This window comes from Entelurus aequoreus, linkage group LG17, assembly GCF_033978785.1.
Source record: "Entelurus aequoreus isolate RoL-2023_Sb linkage group LG17, RoL_Eaeq_v1.1, whole genome shotgun sequence".
Lineage (NCBI taxonomy): Eukaryota > Metazoa > Chordata > Actinopteri > Syngnathiformes > Syngnathidae > Entelurus > Entelurus aequoreus.
This window is the reverse complement of record NC_084747.1, coordinates 42,746,501-42,770,921: the sequence shown is the minus strand read 5'-3', so window position 1 is coordinate 42,770,921 and position 24,421 is coordinate 42,746,501. Positions and strand designations below refer to the sequence as shown.

At 38.8% G+C, this 24,421-nt stretch overlaps 1 protein-coding gene across 1 annotated transcript; it reads left to right on the top strand.

Moving 5' to 3' along the window:
• The first annotated feature begins 88 nt into the window (after window positions 1-88).
• On the top strand, window positions 89-17,446 carry fbxo4 (F-box protein 4). Its single transcript, XM_062025718.1, has 8 exons — window positions 89-362; window positions 2,264-2,511; window positions 2,596-2,816; window positions 4,776-4,851; window positions 4,929-5,101; window positions 5,161-5,339; window positions 5,423-5,511; window positions 17,404-17,446. Exons 1-8 carry the CDS (start codon window positions 126-128, stop codon window positions 17,429-17,431), a joined length of 1,251 nt encoding a protein of 416 aa, XP_061881702.1. The 5' UTR covers window positions 89-125; the 3' UTR covers window positions 17,432-17,446.
• Window positions 17,447-24,421: the final 6,975 nt, after the last annotated feature.

The window sequence follows — 24,421 nt, the reverse complement described above, 5'->3', positions numbered from 1 at the left end:
AAAATTTCTGTTTTTTATGTCCTTGGTGACAATAAAGCCCGTGTTGTTTTAACGAGTCTTGTTTTGAATACCGAATATAGTAGGTCGTTTCGCACTACATTACCCATCATGCTCCACTGCTGTCAATGCGGAAGTGTAGCAACAAGCGGCACGTCACATTTGTTGTCATACAGCGTGATTTGGTTTCACGGCGGACTTGCAAACTTCGGCAACAAGTCATGGCAGGAAAGACTCATTTTCTTAGCGAGTCCGTCGTTATTCGAAGCCTCAGACGCTTTCGTGACCTTTATTTACCTTCCGGTGTGAAAGAGGATGTTTTGGACAGCGGAGAAGAAGGACCGGGCTTTCTGAACTGTTTACCTGTGAGTTAACAGCAAATGAGCAATAGTCACAATACGACAATGTTTTCATTTTTAAAATGTTAATTTAATAGAAATTCGACATGTCAATATTGTCAAACATTTCTTACTTACTGTCGCGACCCCGAAAGGGACAAGCGGTAAAAGAATGGATGGACCTTAGTTCGTACATGGCCGCCCCTTGCTGAGTTCCAGCCCTAAGCAACGTTTTATTTTGAGGGCACCCCATTACAAATTGTCTCTTTTTTAAATGTGTGAAACCATTTTATTTTTTTAAGCTAATGTATTTCATTTTATGAATGTTGTGTACTATAAAAAAAATTAAGGGAGAGAAATGGTTAACGCGGGGGTAGGGAACCTATGGCTCTCAAACCAGATGTGGCTCTTTTGATGACTGCATCTGGCTCTCAAGATAAATCTTAGCTGACATTGCTTAACACGATAAGTAATGAATATTTCCGCTGGGAATCACAGTGTTAAAAATAACTTTCAAAATAGCAAACATTCTCCTGAATTTTAATCCATCCATCCGTTTCCCACCGCACCTGTTCAAGAACAATAATACCTGGGATTTATATAGCGCTTTTCTAAGTACTCAAAGTCGCTTTACATGTAGAACCCATCATTCATTCACACCTGGTGGTGGTAAGCTACTTTCATAGCCACAGCTGCCCTGGGGTAGACTGACGGAAGCGTGGCTGCAATTTGCGCCAACGGCCCCTCCGACCACCACCTATCATTCATCATTCAATTCACCGGTGTGAGTGGCACCGGGGCCAAAGGGTGAAGTGTCCTGCCCAAGGACACAACGGCAGCAATGTTTTTTTTTTGGATGGTAAGGCGTAAGAAGTTGCGTTAATGGTAAGTATTTTATATATTATTGGTTAGCTTCAGGATAACAATGTCATTAAAAAGAGTAAGAGACTTATTATACTCTAAAAATGTTGGTCTTACTTAAAAATGCACGCATTAATTGTATTCAGTGTTAAAAAATATTATATGGCTCTCACAGAAATAAATTTTTAAAATATTTGGCTTTCATGGCTCTCACCCAAAACGGTTCTCGACCCCTGGGTTAACGGTACGTTTTTTCAAGTTTTTTGTAAGTGCAGTAATCAAGCTTTTACAAAAATTACAATTTGAAAAGGTATTACCAATCATTGGGAAATTTACTGTGGTTTGTCATAACGGTAATCGTTACATCCCTTTGGGGGTAATTTTTCCACTTTACTGTAAGGACTAGAGATGTCCGATGATATCGTCCGATAAATGCTTTAAAATGTAATATGGGAATTTATCGGTATCAGGTTTTTATTACCGGTATCGTTTTTTGTTGGTTTTTTTAATTTTATTTTTTTAAATTAAATCAACTTAAAAAACACAAGATACACTTACAATTTGTACACCACCCCAAAAAACCTCCCTCCCCCATTTACACTCATTCACACTCATTCACACAAAAGGGTTGTTTCTTTCTGTTATTAATATTCTGGTTCCTACATTATATATCAATATAGATCAATACAGTCTGCAAGGGATACAGTCCGTAAGCACACTTGATTGTGCGTGCTGCTGGTCCACTAATAGTACTAACCTTTAACAGTTAATTTTACAAATTTTCATTACTTACTAGTTTTTATATTTTACTTTCTTTTTTATTCAAGAAAATGTTTTTAATTTATTTATCTTATTTTCTTTTATTAATTTTTAAAAAAAGGACCTTATCTTCACCATACCTGGTTGTCCAAATTAGGCATAATAATGTGTTAATTCCACAACTATACATATTGGTATCGGTTGATATCGGTATCGGTAATTAAGAGTTGGAGAATATCGGGTGTCGGCAAAAAGCCATTAGCGGACATCCCTAATAAGGACAATTATTTCCTCATTCCATCCTAAAGGTGGACGTTCAGTTTCACATTATGACCTTCTTGTCACCTGTGGACATCTGCCGCCTGGGAGCAACCAGCCATTATTGGAGGGCCTTGGTTAGAGATCCACTGCTGTGGAGGTTCTTTCTCCTCCGGGACATGCCCTCCTGGAGCTCCATCGATCACTTATCAATGCCCCAATTGGAGGTGCTGGATACCCCGTTTGTCTTTGATGGTGCAGAAGAGGGCATGAGATCAAATGTTGACATCATGGCAGAGTTAGTGCACTTTATACTTCAAAATAAACTGAATCTCTTTGATTGAATCTCTTTGAAAGCCCAATGACATCTATGTTCCCACAGATATCTGAAAGGATGCCCCTCGTGCAGACAGAAGTGGCTTCCTTCTCGTCCTCCTTATCAAATGTTGTCGTCCTTCCTGCAGTCTCTGGTGCCTTCGGCTGAACCACGCTACGCCATGTTTGGCCCTGGCATGGAGCAACTTGATGTCTCTTTGGTCACAAGGCTCATGCACACCCCTGATATTTTACCTGTGTCAGGCATCCCGACCAGACAGATCAATGGTGGGGGAATGTTCTCTTATTAGTTGCCTAAATGTTGGTTGTTTGGCGATATCTGCAAGGGATAGGTACCAAATACGTTACTTTTTTGGCACCGACTGAATCCCGACAGTCCTAACGGGCACCGATTACTTTGGAACTGGACGATCACTTAAGCAGGACTGAGAGCAGACTCAGCCAAACTACCACTAAGTTATGTATTCATTTTCAATGCCAACAAAGTAATTGACTCAAACAATGCTCCAACGTAAATTAGGTAAATCCACTTACCCAAAAATGCTTGGTTAATGCTAATACACATTGGATTTGCTACTGACATGCTACTGATTTAGCATTAGCGATTTTTTTTCATCCGTCCATCCATCTTCCGCTTGTCCGAGGTTGGGTCGCGGGGGCAGCAACCTAAGCAGGGAATCCCAGACTTCCCTCTCCCCAGCCACTTCGTCCAGCTCCCCCCGGGGGATCCCGAGGCGTTCCCAGGCCAGCCGGGAGAGATAGTCTTCCCAACGTGTCCTGGGTCTTCCCCGTGGCCTCCTACCGGTCGGACGTGCCCGAAACATCTCCATAGGGAGGCGTTCGGGTGGCATCCTGACAAGATGCCCAAACCATCTCATCTGGCGATTTTTTTTTTAACACCTTCAAATTTGTTAATGATAAGTACAATTAAAATGCACATTCCAATTAAACCGCTGGTGTGTAGTTAGTACAGTACTTACAGTATTAACACTTTGTTGGGCGCAACAGACAGCAAAAACGTGAACTGACCAACACACCATAAACGATACACGACTGCCATCTAACGTCTTGGATTTGCAACTGCAATTGCAACTTAGTGTCATACCTACGAATGAGACTGAAAAATGTGATAATGAAACACGATATGAGCTTGATGCTGATATACATTGGCTTTGCTATTGACATGCTACTGATTAGCATTAGCAATGTTTTAACACCTCTGAATTTGTTAAAAGTACAACTAAGATGCACGTTCCAATCTAACCGCTGGTGTGTAGTAAGTACAGTACTTACAGTATTAACACTTCATAGGGGGCAACAGACAGCAAAACGTGAACTGACCAACACACCATAAACGATACACGACTGCCATCTAACGTCTTGGATTTGCAACTGCAATTGCAATTTAGTGATATTTAAACAAGATGGTCAGCAGTTATCATCAGCTCATTTTTATATTTTGCAATAAAGAATTACATTTTATTATCATTAGTATTAACACACACAAAAGAACCGAAAATTGGTACCGTTGAGAATCTGTATCAATACCCAGGTGACGGTAATCTGTACCATATCGTTTCAGATGTGAACGATACCCATCCTTAAAGCTGTGATAAAGATGAAGTAGAAACTAGATATAGACTTGGGGATAAGCAGAATACAGTATCTCGCAAACAAGTGAGTATAACCATTCCAGTTTAACATTTTTTTAATTTTGATTTTAAAGTACATCATCTCATGGGACGATGCATAAATAAAACTTGGATTAACTTTATAGGCGTCAATGTACAGAGTGAATAGCAAGATATGGTGGTGGAAGCATCATGGTCCGGGGTTGCTTACACTGAGGGAGCTGCGGTTCATTCAGGGGAAACATGAATTCCATGTACTGTTGACAATGTGAAGGAGAGCAGGATCCCCTCTCTGTGACAGTTTTCCAACCCAAACACACATTAGGAAGGTGAAGGTGTTGGACTGCCATTCATTTTCACAAGACAGACAACATGAACTCCTCTAAAAGATATAGCATTTCTGAGAAAATAGAATAAAATACTTCCTGAAGTGTGAAGGGTGTACTCACTTTTGTGGGGTGCAATATATTACTTACTTGAAAAGGGGGTTATAGTCCATAGTTGAGGTGTTGTTTACGTTGCAGGATGTCAGGCTCACCAGTAGATGTCTGCCTTTGCCTGTATATGTGTAATTCAAAAATTTTCTCCATCCTAGGAATCGGCTCAGGGATCAGTTACATGTTCAACAACCAGCACAAGTTCAACATCCTAACGCTTTACTCGACGAACAAGTAGGTGTACCCTGAATAGTTTTGTTCCGTGCAGCAATTTGATGCTTGTGTTATTGAGTTTGTGTGTGTGTGTGCAGGGCAGATAGGGAACGAGCCAGAGTACAGAAGCAGTACATGAGCAGTAAACTCTTCACCTTAGTAGGAAGCGATACGTCAGGTCAGCCAGTCTATAGGCCGGCCCCTCAGGTGCAGCAGGTGTGCCAGGTCGTCGAGGGGGTCATCTATGTGGCCAATGCTGAGCCAGGAAGAGGTGAGACTAGCCTCTCTTTCCCCACTTGTCATAAGTCACGTTCGATGTATTAAAAACAGGTGAAGGAGTATCCGAGGTGGCTCAGATCCGCGCCGTGCTGAGCTCCGCAACCAAGCCCCTGCTGGTGCTCTCATGTGTGGCCACAGATGAAATGCAACCTGGTGTCAGCCGGACCAGGATCCCGTGCGTCGATATGGCAAAGAGACTGGGACTTCCCGAACTGGCTAATCCCTGGATGGTAATCAACAGTACATATTTCATGCAGTGAATAATTAAAACATCCTACAAATGATCAATGTGTCCTTCTGTGTTTTGAATCAGGTGCAGGACACAGTTGCTGAATCCCTGTCAGGTCTTCTGGATGGAATTTCTTGGCTGCTGAGATGCTCTGGGGTCCAAGTTTATGATAGGTAGTTTTCAAGTATCGTACTGTGGACTTATTAAAGCACAATGTGGCATTCTTCAAATAATCAACAGTGGTAACCAATCCCTGTATTGAGGGGTCATTTTTACTCCATTGTTTATTAACTATCTTTTAATGGAAATGAGAAAATATTGCTTAGTTCTAGTTAAATTATAGGTCAATGGGAACTGCACTTTTTTTGGAATTTTGCCAATCATTCACAGTCCTTATGTAAGACAAGCACACATATGTTTTCCTGTTTTTTATGCATTGTAACTTGTAAATAAATGCGATCAAAAGTCCGCTTACAATGGAGCCTTTGGGAGTCGCTCTATTCTGCCTATAAAAAAACCATCCTAACACTTCCATCAAGGTTTACATGTTGTAAGTACCGTATTTTTCAGACTATAAATCGCAGTCGGGGGTGCGACTTATGTGTGAAATTATTAACACATTATCGTAAAATATCAAATAATATTATTTAGCTCATTCACGTAAGAGACTAGACGTATAAGATTTCATGGGATTTAGCGATTAGGAGTGACAGATTGTTTGGTAAACTTATAGCATGTTCTATATGTTATAGTTATTTGAATGACTCTTACCATAATATGTTACGTTAACATACCAGGCACGTTCTCAGTTGGTTATTTATGCATTATATAACGTACACTTATTCAGCCTGTTGTTCACTATTCTTTATTTATTTTAAATTGCCTTTCAAATGTCTATTCTTGGTGTTGGGTTTTATCAAATAAATTTCCCCCAAAAGTGCGACTTATACTCCAGTGCGACTTATATATGTTTTTTTTCCTTCTTTATTATGCATTTTTGGCAGGTGCGACTTATACTCCTGAGCGACTTATAGTCCGATAAATACGGTATAGTGTGTATGAAATGTAGTTAAGGCACATTAATAATATGTAATATTTACGTATTTTGCTAATTTTAAGAATGCGGCGGCACATTAATTTCAAAAACGTTTCACGACGTTTGCGTTTTCCCTTGACAACATCACTGATTACTACTCACTGCAGACTTCATGAGAGCCAACAAACATAATAAAAAACATCAATTAATGTACAATGTCTGCTGTTCCTTGGATGCCGACTGTTAGGATGTTTATATCTTCCCGTTATGATGAAGAATGACCCATAATCTTCGCGAAGAAAAAAGGGGGGAGGAACCACACGTCTTTTCATGTCGTTCGCGCCATTTCTGGGTTTTAGTTGGATGCCAAAGTTGACCGACTTGTCGGATTCTGTCCTCATCCTTCTACTACCAATTTGAGAGGCATTGTTTATGATGTAGAATAAACTTTCACGAGCTCAGAGGCGAGGAAGCAGCTCACCAGCCGACAATGTCAAAAGCAGCACAAGCTCATTAGCTCTGTGATCACGGCGCCGCTATAGTTTGTCTGCATTAGCGCTTATAATAACAATATCACTAATACTTGGTTAATGTTCAGGTAACAATATATTAATGTAGTATAGTTGGTGGTTTTTGGATGGTTACTTAGAGGGGTTTATGGGCGCAGTAGAGGACCTTATTTACGTTTATTTACAAGTTGTGCATTAAAAAATAAATACATCTATCTTCTTGTCTCATAATGATTGTGAGCAATAAGCAAAATTCCAAAAAAAAAGTGCAGCTCAGAGCTACAAGTTATGGATTTTGGTGAGTTTATTGTCCATTTCCTAACGTACTGTAAGTGGTTCCCAGGTTAGTTTTTATTGGCCCGCAGAACATCACGGTAATATTTCTTAGCGGGCTGTTTTATTGATGATCAAGTAGGCACAGACAGATTTTAATTGCCAAAGTAATTTACTTAAAAACAATACAACTAGGCAATAAATAAAGTAAAAACACATTTTGTACCAAATTGAAAGGAATGTAGTGGCATTTAAATATTTAAATTTGTGTAACATAATCTTGAAAAAAAACTATTTTGAAATTATTAAATTAATTGTTTTGTTACCGACATATTTTTTCCAAGACCGAGTTTATATTTTCCATGACCTTTTTAAAAAAAAATTATTTAGTGATATTTACATTCATTTACTGGATGTTTGTGTGGACGTTTTGATCCCTGAAATAATTGAAAACTTTATGACCCTGTTTTTTTTGCAGCATAAATCATTTGAGTTAATCCAAATGAGAGGTTCTGGAAACACAGTGCTGTGATTATGTGCTTATGCTACATAAACAAGCCATTTTTCCGTTCAAAGTTCACAATTTATTTTCACCATCGCGCCGGTCCTGACAAGATAATGTCCCTATCATTGAAGTGCTTTTGTTCTCGTTACCTAGGTAACCGCAAATAATCTGGTCAAAGTACCAACCTGTTTATCAAAATGTTTCCCAGCTGCCAAAATTATTTTTATGGATGTGCAGGTTTGTGAAAATAGAGCTGTGATTGATGCAATTTATGTGCATTAAGGCCGCTGTGTCTGGTTTTTAGATCAATTTTAAAGAGATATAATGGAGATGTCGATACTCGTGTGTATGTGTGTGAAGAATGAAATAGAACTACCTGTTACTGAGGTGTGCTTCTGGAGAAAAAAACAGTGGATGCTACTTTATTAAATCGTGGAAGACGCCAAAAGCATACATTTTTGGAAAAATATGCCTCAAAATTCAAACAAAACCATTATCACCATTTGTGACAAGTCAGCAAATCTTGTGAGACCTCTTCTAAATGATCGTGCTTTCTCTAGGTTTTTGTTGTCCTGAGGGCCCAACCAAAGATGGAAACGAGGAACTGTGTGATGATAACCATAGAACCAAAATGGATAGTATGAGAAATAATATTACATTAATTCTCAGATGCTAACGTAAATAACATGCAATTGATTGGGAGAGTAGTTTTACTTGAGTGTTTATACAGCTTGATCATTATACCAGTATGACAGGAAAATATGTTAAAATGTTATTTGAAATATAAAACATTGTTGGTTTTATGTGATGCAAACCACTATGGCCTCTGTGATGTCGAAGAAGAAAAGAATGACGATAACCATAGAACCATAAATATCTGGTATTTCAATATAGGAAATGATCTGGCTGCTCAATACAATACGAACAATACATAACATAAATAGCATATGAATACACATATTAATTTTACTTAGCAGATGCTAGCGTAAATAGCATGTTATGATGATTTTTGTCTTTTTGACTTAAAATTATTATTACAATGTCGGATACTCGTGTTGAAGGGGAACTACACCTGTTTTGGAATTTTGCTTATCATTCAAAATCATGAAAGACACGAAGATGGATGTATTTTTTTAATGCATTCTAACCCGTAAATAAAAGTCCGCTTACAACGGAAACAATGGGAGGTCCTTTATTCCGCCCATTAAATCCAATAAAAAAAACATCCCAACTGCTCCAACAATACTCCATTTACATTTTGTGACTTTAATATTAACCGAGTACATGCTATTTATAGCGGTGCCGTGATCACAAGCTTGTGGGCCTATATTGACAATATCGAGTGGGCAGCTGCTTTCACACGTTCCTACTCGTGGATGTTTATCGTAGATCATAAATCATGCCTCTCACCTTGAAAGTTAGCACACTGACAGCCAATATAGACCGGGGAAAGGCACAAAATCACACAAAAAGACACTTCGTTATGAGTAATTTTTCATCCAAACTGGAATATAACAAGATTGCATGAGTCAGCATCCTTATGACAGCAGACCTTGCACAGTAAGTGATATTTTTATTGTTTTTGTTGAAGTGTGCAGTAAGTTTTATTCAGTCATGTAGAAAAAGTGAATGTGGTGATGCGTTTTTGACATAAATGTGCCTCGTATTCCTTAACTTAAAGTACCAATGGAGTGGAAAAACAAGTTGACTTTATTTGCTTAGTTGTGTCTTATTTGTTGTGATTACAGAGGGGAGATGACGGCAAAGACACCAGGGGGAAGTAATGTACAATAATTTATTATGTACAGTATATAGTCAATATATAGATATATATAATAATACTAAACAGTACTAACAATAACTAAACTAAGGAAATGGAGTGTGACAAAACCCAGGAGTGTGTGTGTGTGTGTGTGGCTATGTGTAAGGTTATCTGAGTGTGTGTTACCAAGTGTTGATGAGAGCGAAGGAACGAGGCAGTCCGTAGTCCACAGGGGAAAACAACGGAAGAATCACCAAGGACAAAACTCGGGAGGGCACTGAGGGAGGACAAACAAGGACGTCAGACGCGGAGGGAAAACGCAAATAGAAAACAGAGAGAGCATCAAGCTAGAGTAGGATTACGGTCCACCATCGAGAACTAAGTTCCTGCCAGGATCCTTGGATCCACTGGTCCTTTATTCAGCTCCCTCTCATCAGGTCCAGGTGCGTTGATTGCTGATCACCTCCGGCTGCGGCGGCGCGAGGTCACGATCTGCGCGGCAAGCGTGGGGGCGTGTCTTGCGGAGCTCACAGCGGAGCTTCTAGGTGCTCCCGCCGAGGAGGGAGAAGCAGACTGCGTGTGCGCCGTAACATTATTGTATCCATTAAGCCATATCCAATTGTATTTACAATCCGCAAAGTATGAGAAAACACCGTATAAACATCACAAAATGTCACAAATTCAGTCAGCCATTTTGAATATTGCGCTCTGAAGACCTTTGGCTATTTTCGGAGATGGTCTCTGACAATGTCATCAGATCAGTCATACTGGAAATACGCAAACATTGGAAAGAGATGTGCTGTTTATCATTCACAATCCTTATGTAAGACAAGAACACATATGCTTGGCTTTTTGGGGTTTCGTAGCTCGGTTGGTAGAGCGGCCATGCCAGCAACTTGAAGGTTCGATCCCCGCTTCTGCCATCCTAGTCACAGCTGTTGGGTCCTTGGGCAAGACACTTCACCCACCTGCTCCCAGTGCCACCCACACAGGTTTAAATATAACTTACCGTATTTTTCGGACTATAAGTCGCAGTTTTTTTCATAGTTTGGCCGGGGGTGCGACTTATACTCAGGAGCGACTTATGTGTGAACTTATTAACACATTACCGTAAAATATCAAATAATATTATTTAGCTCATTCACGTAAGAGACTAGACGTATAAGATTTCATGGGATTTAGCGATTAGGAGTGACAAAATGTTTGGTAAACGTATAGCATGTTCTATATGTTATAGTTATTTGAATGACTCTTACCATAATATGTTACGTTAACATACCAGGCACGTTCTCAGTTTGTTATTTGTGCGTCATATAACGTACACTTATTCAGCCTGTTGGTCACTATTCTTTATTTATTTTAAGTTGCCTTTCAAATGTCTATTCTTGGTGTTGGGTTTTATCAAATAAATTTCCCAAAAAAATGCGACTTATATATATTTTTTTCCTTCTTTATTATGCATTTTCGGCCGGTGCAACTTATACTCCGAAGCGACTTATACTCCGAAAAATACGGTAGATAATGGGTTTCACTATGTAAAGCGTTTTAAGTCACTGGAGAAAAGCACTATATACATATATTTCACTTCACATCACACTTATGCATTCAAAATCGTAAAGAAATAGCCAACAATTGAGTCAACAGATCGAGTCCTCTTGCGATCATACTCTCTCTAAAAACATCCAGAAACTGCCAACAATATTTCATTTACTTGTTGTGACCTTAAAATTAACCAAATATGAGTGATATTGTTAGTATAAGCAACAATGCAGACTGATTATTTAGTGCCGCATTGATAGCAGTGAGCTAATGCTAGCTTACGCTGTTATTGTTGACACATTGAGCAGACAGCTGCTTCTGCTTTGTCTCCAACTTGCTAAAAGTACATTCTAGATTATAATTCATGCAGCTTTCACCTGGTAGTAGACAAATGTGACCATGGTCTGACAGGCTGGTTGACTCTCACATCCCCCGAGATGGCGAAATAGACCCCACAAGACCCTTCCTGCAGGAAATTTTTTAAAACCCTTTGTGAGGACTGCGATTGAATCTTCATCTAAACGGAATTATGTGAGCGTACGTCGGTCGGCATCCCAGCGAGAGTGGAAATATTACAGTAAGTGTTTATTTTATTCTGGTTTGTTATTGTTAGTTTGTATGTTTAGCACCTAGCAATGCTGCGGATGCCAGTGTCACAAGGAAACTGCATCCATCACCCGGCTTCTAAAACTTATTGCTCATCCTCTTTGTGTTCAGGCTCAAAAATATAAGGTCCCGGATCGTAAATGTTTCCAAAAGTAATAGTTGCTGGCTCTCACAAAGTCTGCTTGATTAGCATTGTTGTTGATGGGGAAGGTATCTTTGTTTCCTAGCGCGACGTCACCCGATCACGTGACTGGCTTCCTCATTATCTATCAAAATGGCTCGGGAATCTGTGAGATTGAAACTATTTTGATCACATCTATTTATCGACAAACTTTGGAAGTCTTTTGTTGTTTATACATCAGACATATATGATAATAGCTTCAATACAGAGGCAACTTGTTTTTCCACTACTACTGGTACTTCAAATGATCAAAATACGTAAATATTAAATGTTATTATGAATATGCTCGTTACTACATTAGATATATACTTACATCATGTATATTAAATCTTAATGGAGGTGTTTGGATGTTTTTAAAGGCTTTATAGGCAGAATAGAGCGACTACCATAGGCTCCATTGAGCAGAGTTTTTGATCACGTTTTTTTTACTATTTAGAATGCATTAAAAACAATTTAAAAACATGTGTTCTTGTCTTATATAAGGATTGTGAATGAGAGGCAACAGTTTAGTTCCAATTCAAACATTGCCAAAGCATCAAATTATAAGGTTCATGCTTTTTGGCACAGGCTTGTATGCAGTTTTGAATGCGTCTGTTTGCAAGGTTTTAGGTTTTGCAGTGCAGCTATGTTGTGACGTCACAGCAAGGTGGACGTACTTATTTGGACATGCAATGAAACCTCAATTTACGAACCCTTCTTCTTTTCTTTTTTTTTTTGCAAACTTTTTGATTTACGAACTATTGGATCGAGCCAAATATGCTCCGTGTGCGAACCGAGTCTCTGTGTAGGACCGCTTCACTCATTTATTTTGTGTATTTTGTGCTTGCTCGTAATTAAGAGATTGACGAAGCAGGCTTCGTACCGCAGCAAGTTTTTAATTGGGATTAGATCATATTTTTCTGGGAAAATCAGAATCAGAATAGTTTTATTGCCGTTGTTTGAGAACGGGTTCACAAACTAGGAATTGGAAACTAGGAAAGATGCCGAAGCAGACTTATATCGCGGCTGAGAAGAATACACAACCTCTCGTTCAGCGGCGGCGCTCTCAAGAGCACACACATTTAATATTGTAAAAAAATATGGTTTTTAAAGCTAAGTATTTTTGTGATTTCTGATTGTTTGTGAGGGCCCCAAAGAGAATTCTGTTTGTGTGTGTGTGTTGGCAGAGTAGCACATACAGGACAATTCAGCTTGTTGTTGTTGTATTGACTTGTTAATGAAGAAATGGTGGATCCGCCACATCCTTGGTATGTTTGTTTGATACAGAGTACTGTATAGCGCTTCATGTTGAGTTCATAAAATATGCACTTATTTGGAGGAGTTGGCTTCAATATACAAACTTTTCTATTCATGAACTCTGTTCAAGAACCAGTTAATAACCAGCTTATAAATCAAGGTCGCAAGAGACGCTGTAACCCCAAGATATAGAGGACAGCAGAGGACATGCAGGTAGAAGTATGACCACTGACTAAGCAAAAGCTACAGTGCAGCAAGGGAGTGCACCAGAAGCATATAATTTAGGAACCAGAAATATTAATAACAGAAAGAAACAACCCTTTTGTGCGAATGAGTGTGATTGAGTGTAAATGGGGGAGGGAGGTTTTTTGGGTTGGTGCACTAATTGTAAGTGTATCTTGTGTTTTTTATGTTAATTTAATACAACTTTTTTTTTTTTTTTTTTTAATTTCTTGTGCGGCCCGGTACCAATCGATCCACGGACCGGTATCGGGCCGCGGCCCGGTGGTTGGGGACCACTGATGTAGACCACAAGGAAGTGTTTTACATTTAGAAAAAAAATTGAATAATACGACCCCCTTAATGCGCCCTATAATCCGGTGCGCCTTTTGTATGAAAATAGATCTGACAAGACCCGCTCATCGGCAGTGCGCCTTATAATTCGGGGACGGCGTGGCGAAGTTGGTAGAGTGGCCGTGCCAGCAATCGGAGTGTTGCTGGTTACTGGGGTTCAATCCCCACCTTCTACCATCCTAGTCATTTCCGTTGTGTCCTTGGGCAAGACACTTCACCCTTGCTCCTGATGGCTGCTGGTTAGCGCCTTGCATGGCAGCTCCCGCCATCAGTGTGTGAATGGGTGAATGTGGAAATACTGTCAAAGCGCTTTGAGTACCTTGAAGGTAGAAAAGCGCTATACAAGTATGACCCATTTATCATTTATCATTTATAATTCGGTGCGCCCTATGGTCCGGAAAATACGGTACATTGCCAAAAAAGACAGGTGTTTAAAAAGATGTCGTTGCTGCAACTGGCTATAGGCGAGTAGTCCCTTCCACCCCCCCCCCCCCCACCCCCCTGAAGCACGGCGCTGTTTTGACTCTTGTTTTATTACTCAATCTATTATCATAACACAGGAGAGCTTCTTGCGGTACAGATAATTTTTACTTATTTTTAGTAGGAAATCTAGGCAACTCTTATTACATGAGGCCCCCTGGTGTGTGTACGCTTGGACTACTTCACATATACTCATCAGAACAATGAACCGGGATAAGTTAATCCAAAAGTTGCTTTGTTTTCTATGACTCTGACTCATTTTCTAGTCGAGTTGTCAGTCGGGTTGCACTAATGCGCGCAAAAAACACAATTACATAAAACATTTTTCTTAAGGAATGGCCTGCGACTGCGAATCGGTTAAAAGAACCGTTTAAAGGATTCGATTCATTTGCGAACGTCACATCTCTAGTGTCCAAGGTCTAAAGACATTTGGATAAAGCAATCATATTAAGAACCTCTCTGGAATCAACGATGGGCAAGAACGTTGCCATCACCAATTTCTTGCTCACCCTGAGAGAGAAGCAAGTTTTGTTCCTGACAAAGAACCCAAGCTCCACCCTAAGTTTAATAACCATCTGGTAATATGAGCTTTGAATTAAATCTTTTGATCATGACTACAATTCTAGTATTTGTATTTAAAACCCGCTATTAGTTGCAATAATATCTGGAATGTTCTGCGTTAACACCCTCGAATTAAAGAGAAACACATGAGTTGGCTTTTTATCTGTGTTTAAAAGCAATTTAAGATCCAGTAAACTGGACTGGATGACATAAAAAAAAATCGTAAAAACAAGCAAATTTAAATAGCTATAAATAATGGCGTCATCTGCATAAGAATTGTTGCAGACATTTTTTATGTGGTTTGAAAATAAAATGGGACCCAGCGCGAAGCCTTGGGGCACCCCCTTGAAATGTAATCGGTACACTAGGCAGCTGCATGATTAGATGAGCCAAAGTGAAGCTTGGGTCAATGAATCATGCTTCAATAAAAAGAGCGACACTATAATAAAAATCAATAAATCATTTAGGCCAGGGGTGTCAAACGTGGGCGCCCGCGAACAGGTTTTATCCGGCCCGCGGGATGAGTTTGCTAAGTATAAAAATGAGCCGAAATTTTTGAACGAAAGAAACTGCTGTTCTAAATGTGTCCACTAGATGTCGCAATAGCAATTATTTGTATCTACAGGTATGTAGATGATGCTACATATGTAAAAAAATAAATAAACCACATGACTTTAGTACATCGGTCGAGGAAAATGAGCAAACTACATAAATAACATCCTGTAATTTGATTTTGATATTTTTTTATCTTGATAGATTGAAAATGAACACCAATGAGTATCACATAGTTTATTCAGAAAGTATAAATAACAACAAATAAAGGTAGAATACTATTAACCGCAACATGTAAGTGTAAAAAAAAAACCCCAACAACATTATGATTTGTACATATTTAGAATGTGCTTGTTGTATTTTTGTAAAGAAAGAGAACAATCTGAAGTTGTCTTTATTTTTAAGTTATCGTGCCGTGATTTTACCACTTGGGAGTAGATTTTTCTCCATCTAAAATGAGTTTGACACCCCTGATTTAGGACTTTCAGCGCAGCTGTAACAGTGCTGCAATGTTTTTTTAACAACCGATTGGAATGCGGATTAAATATATTTCATTTAAATAAATAAAAAATACATTGTTTTTGCTGATGAGCCTCTCAATCAGTTTAGCTAAAATGCACAATTTAGAAACCGGTCTGTAGTTGTTTAATTTTCTAAATGTACTATTTTACTACTTCATGTCTTTACTTTTTGTTCAACACTTTTTTATTTCAAACTTCAATTTTATATGATGGAAACCAGAAAAGCGGTATCTCTGATGGAAAAGAGGAAACATGACGATAACCATAGAATCAGAATTGACCTTTTTTCACGACACGGGAAATGTGCGCAGATAATTACATAGTAAACATATTCATTTGACAAAGCAGATGCGAATAGAGTGCATCCGGAAATTTTTCACAGCTCTTCACTTTTTCCGCATTTTGTTGTGTAACAGCGTTAGATTAATCATGTATATATTATAGAATACAGCCCAAAACACGTCTCCTCATTGAGCCAAATTGAACTCTGTCTCTGCATGATTCCTTGCTTCTCGTCTGTTTAATAGATGTCATCAGTGTTTGAACCCGACAAACAGCCTTATTCCAAAATGGAATAAATTCATTTTTGTCCTCAAAATTCTACACACAATACCCCATGAAGGCGATGTGATTTTTTTTATTAAAAAAAAAAAAAGTTATTTTATTAAAAACAAAAAAAATTACATGTACATAAGTATTCACAGCCTTTGCTCAAAACTTTGTTGATGCACCTTTGGCAGCAGTTACAGCCTCAAGTAATTTTGAATACAATGCAGCAAGCTCGGCATGAATGCCAGGCATCATGTTTGGAGGACACTAGGCACCGCTCATCACCAGGCCAATACCATCCCTACAGTGAAGCATGGTGGTGGCAGCCTGTGAATACTAATCAATCAATTAATCAATCAAACTTTATTTATACAGCCCTTAATCACAAGTGTCTCAAAGGGCTGCACAAGCCACAACGACATCCTCGGCTCAGATCCCACATCAGGGCAAGAAAAAACTCAACCCAATGGGATGACAATGAGAAACCTCGGAGGGGACCACAGATGCCGGTACCCCCTCCCCCCTGGGCGACCGGTGCAACGAATGTCGAGTGGATCTAGTTAATAGTGTGAGAGTCCAGTCCATAGTGGGGCCAGCAGGAGATCATCTTGAGTGGAGACAAGTCAGCTAGCGCGTCATCTGTGGTCAACTAATAACCTCTCCACGCAGGAGAGGGGGGCAGAGCAGAAAAGAGACGGCAGATCAACTGGTCTAAAAGGGGGGGGGGGGGGGGTCTATTTAAAGGCTAGAGTATACAAATGAGTTTTAAGATGGGACTTAAATGCTTCTACTGAGGTAGTATAATATATATACTGTATGTGATTTCTTACTTTTTTATTTTTAATAAATGTGCAACATTTAAAAAATATATGTTTTGACATTGTCATTGTGGGGTATTGTGTGTAGAATTTTGAGGACAACATTTTTTTTAATTCCATTTTGGAATAAGGCTGTAACATAGTATAATGTGGAAAAAGTGTAGCTATGTGAATACTCTCTGGATGTACTTTGCTTTAATTGAACTGCATTATGCAGTACAGTGGCTTAAAATTTGACCTGTACAGTTTTATGATGGGGACAATTTGACCCCTGGCACAGATTTATTCACGTAGAAAAATTGTGTGTGTACTGAGACTTACGTTCGGTGTAGGGAGTGTGTGAAAATTTATTTTTTTACTGCAGCATGGAGGATAAATGGATGGATGAATAGCAGACTTGCAGCTGCCTCGTCTTGTCCAAAATAACAAAGGCCTCAGACGTATGATGATGGTGATTATGTCATGAGGACGTAATTGTGCTTAACGCATTGTCGGCCACTTCATGGAGACACATTTATTTATTTATAGACAACAGGAAGCAGCATCTTGGCAAATTGTGTTTTGACTGTAAATCCTGCAGCAAACACCCTGACGCTTTATTTAACCTTTGACGTAAAGGAGAAAGAATGTGCGCAATGTTGCACAGTTTGTTGACTTACACGCACTGTAACGTGTGGCTCCTTTCTTCTATAGCTCCATGCAATGACACACGATCAAAAGAATTGAGTTGTAAATCATGCAGCTTGTGAAGCGTTTTGCACTTGACAGTAAATAAAGAAATTGTTATTCAAGTGTAAACGTTCAGCTTTTTTGTGAAGCCTTTCATAAATAATATGTAGCGATTACACATTGTACATCTTACGTTAGACCTCCATTCATAAGGGCTCAAAGTATTTGAAAACAATTCTAAAGACAGTTCCCTTTTTCCCAATACCTCCGAATTTCAGGATTCAGGTTTTATTTATTTTTGGTTTATTATTGTATTTTTTTAAAATTTTATTTAAACAAGGAAATAATGAAAACAAAGTCTGTTTCAGGGTCAAAATGTGTACATTTAATGTTTTACATTAAAACATTTTTTAAATGTTTTACATCAAGAAAAAATAAAAAAATGCACAGTTTAAATAATTTTGTTGACGTTTTGCCGAAAGTTTGGACCTTAAGGTAAATTTTATCTGAAAATATTTGTTTTGTTTGTTTTAAAAATGCTTGGCAAGTTATATTGGAGAATGTTACACTTGCATGATTCAACGGGTTTGAAAAACAGTCAAAAAAAAGCTGAGTTTATTTAATTCATCCATCAATGTGTGAATGGGTGAATGTGATGTATTATGTAAAGCGCTTATAGTATAGTGAAATATAAACAAAGGCCATTACCATTCATTCTACACCGTTTCTATGTACTTTTTAATAGCTAAATACAGACAATTACCATTAATTCTACACTGTTTCTATGTACTTTGTAATAGATAAATACAGTCATTAAATAGAAAATAATTAAATAAAGACAATAAAGATAAATTATTAAATAAAAACATAAACATTGTATACTAAATGGCGCTGTCAAATGTTTATTTTATTTAAATCAGATTAATCACACCTTGATTTAGATTAATTTTGATTAATCACAGGTTATTACTCGCTTACATAATTTATATTAACATAAAGACCCCAATATTTGGAGACAAAAACAATTTTACTGTCCAAATGTCGTATAGGAACATTTCTCAGAATTGAAATCACATCATTTATTTGCTCAAAACTTGGTCACGGTTTTATCGAAAGTCCAGTCAGGGTCAATTTTTGAAGGGACGTTTTTCAACCCAGGCCACCTTTCAGGTAACCATCCACAATTGAGGTAAAGGAGCATGTACGATCGAAATAAATTGTGTGATTAATATGCGTATATACATGATTAAAGCAATATTTTTTGTGATTAATTACATGAGTTAACTCCTTTTACAGTCCTAATACTAATAAATAAATTCAGGGTATAAACTGAACAATAATTCTCGTACTTTCCAGACTATAGAGCGCACCGGTAATTTAGCCGCACCCACCAAATTTGAGAAGAAATAAACACGCACTTACAACAACCCCTGGTAATATTTACATTGTTAATTAAAGTTAAAGTACCAATGACTGTCACACACACACTAGGTGTGGCGAAATTATTCTCTGCATTTGACCCATCACCCTTGAGGGAGCAGTGAGCAGCAGCGGTGGCTGCGCCCGGGAATAATTTTTAGTGATTTAACCCCCAATTCCAACCCTTGATGCTGAGTGCCAAGCAGAGAGGTAATGGGTCCCATTTTTATAGTCTTTGGTATGACTCGGCCGGGTTTTGAACTCACAACCTACCGATCTCAGGGCGGACACTCTAACCACTAGGCCACTGAGTAAGGCAATTCTACACATCGTCTTGCACCATTCACCTAGAGCAGGGGTCGGCAACCCGCGGCTCTAGAGCCGCATGCGGCTCTTTAGCGCCGCCCTAGTGGCTCTCTGGAGCTTTTTCAAAAATGTATGAAAAATGGAAAAAGATGATGGGGGAAAAAAAACATTTTTTGTTTTAGTATGGTTTCTGTAGGAGGACAGACATGACACAAACCTCCCTAATTGTTATAAAGCACACTGTTTATATTAAATATGCTTCACTGATTCGAGTATTTGGCGAGCGCCGTTTTGTCCTACTAATTTTGGCGGTCCTTGAACTCACCTTAGTTTGTTTACATGTGTAACTTTCTCCGACTTTCTAGGACGTGTTTTATGCCACTTCTTTTTCTGTCTCATGTTGTCCACCAATCCTTTAACGTTGTGCGTGAATGCACAAAGGTGAGTTTTGTTGATGTTATTGACTTGTGTGGAGTGCTAATCAGACATATTTGGTCACTGCATGACTGCAAGCTAATCGATGCTAACATGCTATTTAGGCTAGCTATATGTACATATTGCATCATTATGCCTCATTTGTAGCTATATTTGAGCTCATTTAGCTTCCTTTAAGTCCTCTTAATTCAATTTATATCTCATGACACACTATCTGTATGTAATATGGCTTCTAATTTGTTGCGGCTCCAGACAGATTTGTTTTTGTATTTTTGGTCCAATATGGCTCTTTCAACATTTTGGGTTGCCGACCCCTGACCTAGAGTAGCATACACATCCCAATACCTCATCATCATCAGTGTCAATAGACCTAATGTACTGATCCCTGCCGTTGTGTCGTCTCCTTCCCCCGCCGTGCGTAACATAAACACCTTTAACTTATTAACAAAAACGTCTCTTCCATAAATAAATACATGTAAATTATATACATGAATGAGGTAGATCCCCTCGACTTGATCAATTGAAAAGTAGGTCGCCTGCAAAAAAAGTGTGGGCACCCCCTGCTATAGACGAATAGTAGACGAAACTGGATATATACTTCCGGTTCAAGGGACGAAACACGAAGCACATTTTGCAGCGGGCGCCATAGCAAAGACAATAACACGCCTGTGGAAGACTCGCACCTCCGGGTTCCTCGGACCACCAATGACGGACATGACAGGCTTGACGGTTTGGAGATTTTGTTTAATTTGCAATAAACTCGCTCTCTTGCTCTGCTTGTCAGCACTCGCCTCTTATGCCCGTCTCGCTCTTCCGGTCGCTTTTCAGCCTTCCGCGTCTCCGTCTCGCTCTCGCTTTCGCTCGTACTCGGGTTCTCTCTCTCTCATCAACTCCCACTTCACCAACCTCGTCCTTCTCGGCTGCTGCCCTTTTGTAGAGTTGACAGGTGATCAGACAACTGCGCCCAGGTGGGCCATCTACGCACCTGTCGCACACCCCGCCTCGCTGCAGGGCTGCAGGCCACGCCTCCTCACAACGCCTTTTCAGTGTCTCTGTCGGTATTTTATGAATTCTATTTGTTTAACACAAAAACATTATGGCCGTGAGCGATGAAAAATCCATAAATTAGCCGCACCATTTTAATAAGCCGCAGGGTTCAAAGCGTAGGAGGGAAAAAAACGGTGTCTTATACTCCGGAAAATACGGTAGTTAAATGGTATTTTTTAACATTTCAATTTCAACCATGGTCAACTGTTGCTGTTCCACTGTCCTTTTAAGATCCATGTTTTGCGCCTATAGATAGATAGATAGTACTTTATTGATTCCTTCAGGAGAGTTCCCTCAGGAAAATTTTAATTCCAGCAGCAGTGTACAGAATTGAGATCGAATTTAAAAAGTAAATAATGGAGGTATCAAATCAATCAATCAATGTTTATTTATATAGCCCTAAATCACAAGTGTCTCAAAGGGCTGCACAAGCCACAACGACATCCTCGGTTCAGATCCCACATCAGGGCAAGGAAAAACTCAACCCAGTGGGGTATGAATGGAAATAAAATAGAAACTATAACAATAAGAATAAATATAAAAAGCAACAATAAGAATAAAAAATATAACAGTAAAAATAAGAATATAACAAGAGAAACTAGGCAGTAGTGACCATGTTATGTACTGTCAATACCCCAACAAGTCATCCACACTAATGTCACTAATGTACATTTAGTTTTATACGGTTTTTCAGACGGTTAAGTCGTTTGTGTTTTGTATTTTAAAAGAACACGCTGATTTCCCAAACATCCTCCATTCGCAATCCTCCATCATGTCTTAGTTCTACACTCCTCTCTCTCTCTCTCCCTTCCGTCTTTTCATCAGATTTAAGTCCCGAATTTGTATTCCGCGATGGCCAGCGACATTAAGGGGGGGCCACTGGAGGCGGGGGTGGGGGGGAAACAACATCATTTGCATGATGCATTTACTGATTACGCTTAAGCCTCCCTCTTAATTGTGTTGTTTTGCACATGGCGGGGCTCTCATGCTGACACTCTCGGTAGTTCTTGCTCACGCCGCGCCGTCTCCCCTAACACTTTAATTTGCTCCACACTTTCCCTCGTGTCCGTCCCACCTACCTCCTGCTGTAACATTTATGGCCGGCTGCTGATCTGTAAAAGTGGATCGTGGTTCAAGAGGTGTCCGACTTTCCACCGACGGCCACGTGTGGATTTAACGCATGCGATTAATCATGTGTAAACAGATTAATCACGCGGTTTATTTTGACCGTACTAGCTCGTTTACCTTAGCCGTGGATGATTACCTGAAAGGCAGGAGTTTCATTCATTTCTACAATGTGCCGCGGGGTGATAAAGAACAAAACACAGGCCACAAATATCCCCTTGGCCGGACAGAAAAGGGTAAAGATTGTATTTTATAGGTAGGAATAGACTTGCTTATAGGCTAAGGATGGGTACTGAATTTCGTCGCCGACCTACATTTCTGCCAGTGGGTGCTCGGTGTGTGTGTGTATTAGTGTTGTCCCTATACCAATATTTTCGTACCGGTACCAAAAGTATTTCGGTACTTTTCTAAATAAAGGGGACCACAAAAAATGTCATTATTTGCTTTATTTTAACAAAAATCTTACGGTACATTAAACATATGTTTCTTATTGCAATTTTGTCCTTAAATAAAATAGTGAACATACAAGACAACTTTGGTTGTTTTATGAATTTATTATGGGTCTACTGAAAATGTGACCAAAGAGGAAAAGAACCGTACGGATTGTTGTAGGCGCAAAGTTGAAAAGCCAGCATCTGTGATGGTATGGGGATGTATTAGTGCCCAAGGCATGGGTAACTTACACATCTGTGAAGGCACCATTAATGCTGAAAGGTACATACAGGTTTTGGAGCAACAAATGTTGACATCCAAGCAACGTTATCATGGACGCCCCTGCTTATTTCAGCCAGACAATGCCAAGCCACGTGTTACAACAGCGTGGCTTCATAGTAAAAGAGTGCGGGTACTAGACTGGCCTGCCTGTAGTCCAGACCTGTCTCCCTTTAAAAATGTGTGGCGCAATATGAAGCCTAAAATACCACAAAGGAGACCCCCGGACTGTTGAACAACTTAAGCTGTACATCAAGCAAGAATGGGAAATAATTCAACTGAAAAGCTTCAAAAATTGGTCTCCTCAGTTCCCAAACGTTTACTGAGTGTTGTTAAAAGGAAAGGCCATGTAACACAGTGGTAAAAATGCCCCTGTGCCAACTTTTTTGCAATGTGTTGCTGCCATTAAACTCTAAGTTAATGGTTATATGCAACAAAAAATAAGTTTCTCAGTTTGAACATTAAATATCTTGTCTTTGCAGTCTATTTAATTGAATATAAGTTGAAAAGGATTTGCAAATCATTGTATTCTGTTTTTATTTACGATTTACACAACGTGCCAACTTCACTGGTTTCGGGTTTTCTACATGCATACATACAGTGTACATACACACAGTCACGATCAAAAGTTTACATACACTTGTAAAGAACATAATGTCATGGCTGTCTTGAGTTTACAATAATTTCTACAACTCTTATTTTTTTGTGATAGAGTGATTGGAGCACATACTTGTTTGTCACAAATAAACATTCATGAAGTTTGGTTCCTTTATGAATTTATTATGGGTCTACTGAAAATGTGACCAAATCTGCTGGGTCAAAAGTATACATACAGCAATGTTAATATTTGGTTACATGTCCCTTGGCAAGTTTCACTGCAATACGGCGCTTTTGGTAGCCATCCACAAGCTTCTGGTTTAATTTTTGACCACTCCTCTTGACAAAATTGGTGCAGTTCAGCTAAATGTGTTGGTTTTCTGACATGGACTTATTTTTTCAGCATTGTCCACACGTTTAAGTCAGGACTTTGGGAAGGCCTGTCTAAAAACCTTAATTCTATCCTGATTTAGCCATTCCTTTACCACTTTTGACGTGTATCCGGGCTGATGATTTTAGGTTGTCCTGAAGTATTTGGAGGTAACCCTCCTTTTTCATTGTCCCATTTACTCTCTGTACAGTACCAGTTCCATTGGCAGCAAAACAGGCCCAGAGCATATAACTACCACCACCATGCTTGACGGTATATATGGTGTTCCTGGGATGACAAAACTCACCTTTTCTCCTCCAAACATATTGCTGGGTATTGTGGCCAAACAGCTCAATTCTGACATCTGACATTACCTGGACAAAGATAAGACCTTCTGGAGGAAAGTTCAGTGGTCAGATGAAACAAAAAATTAGCTGTTTGGCCACAATACCCAGCAATATATTTGGAGGAGAAAAGGTGAGGCCTTTTGCTTTTATATATATATATATATATATATATATATATATATATATATATATATATATATATATATATATATATATATATATATATATATATATATAATTAACATATATATATATATATATATATATATAATTAACATATATATATATATATATATATATATATATATATATATATATATATATATATATATATATATATAATTAACATATATATA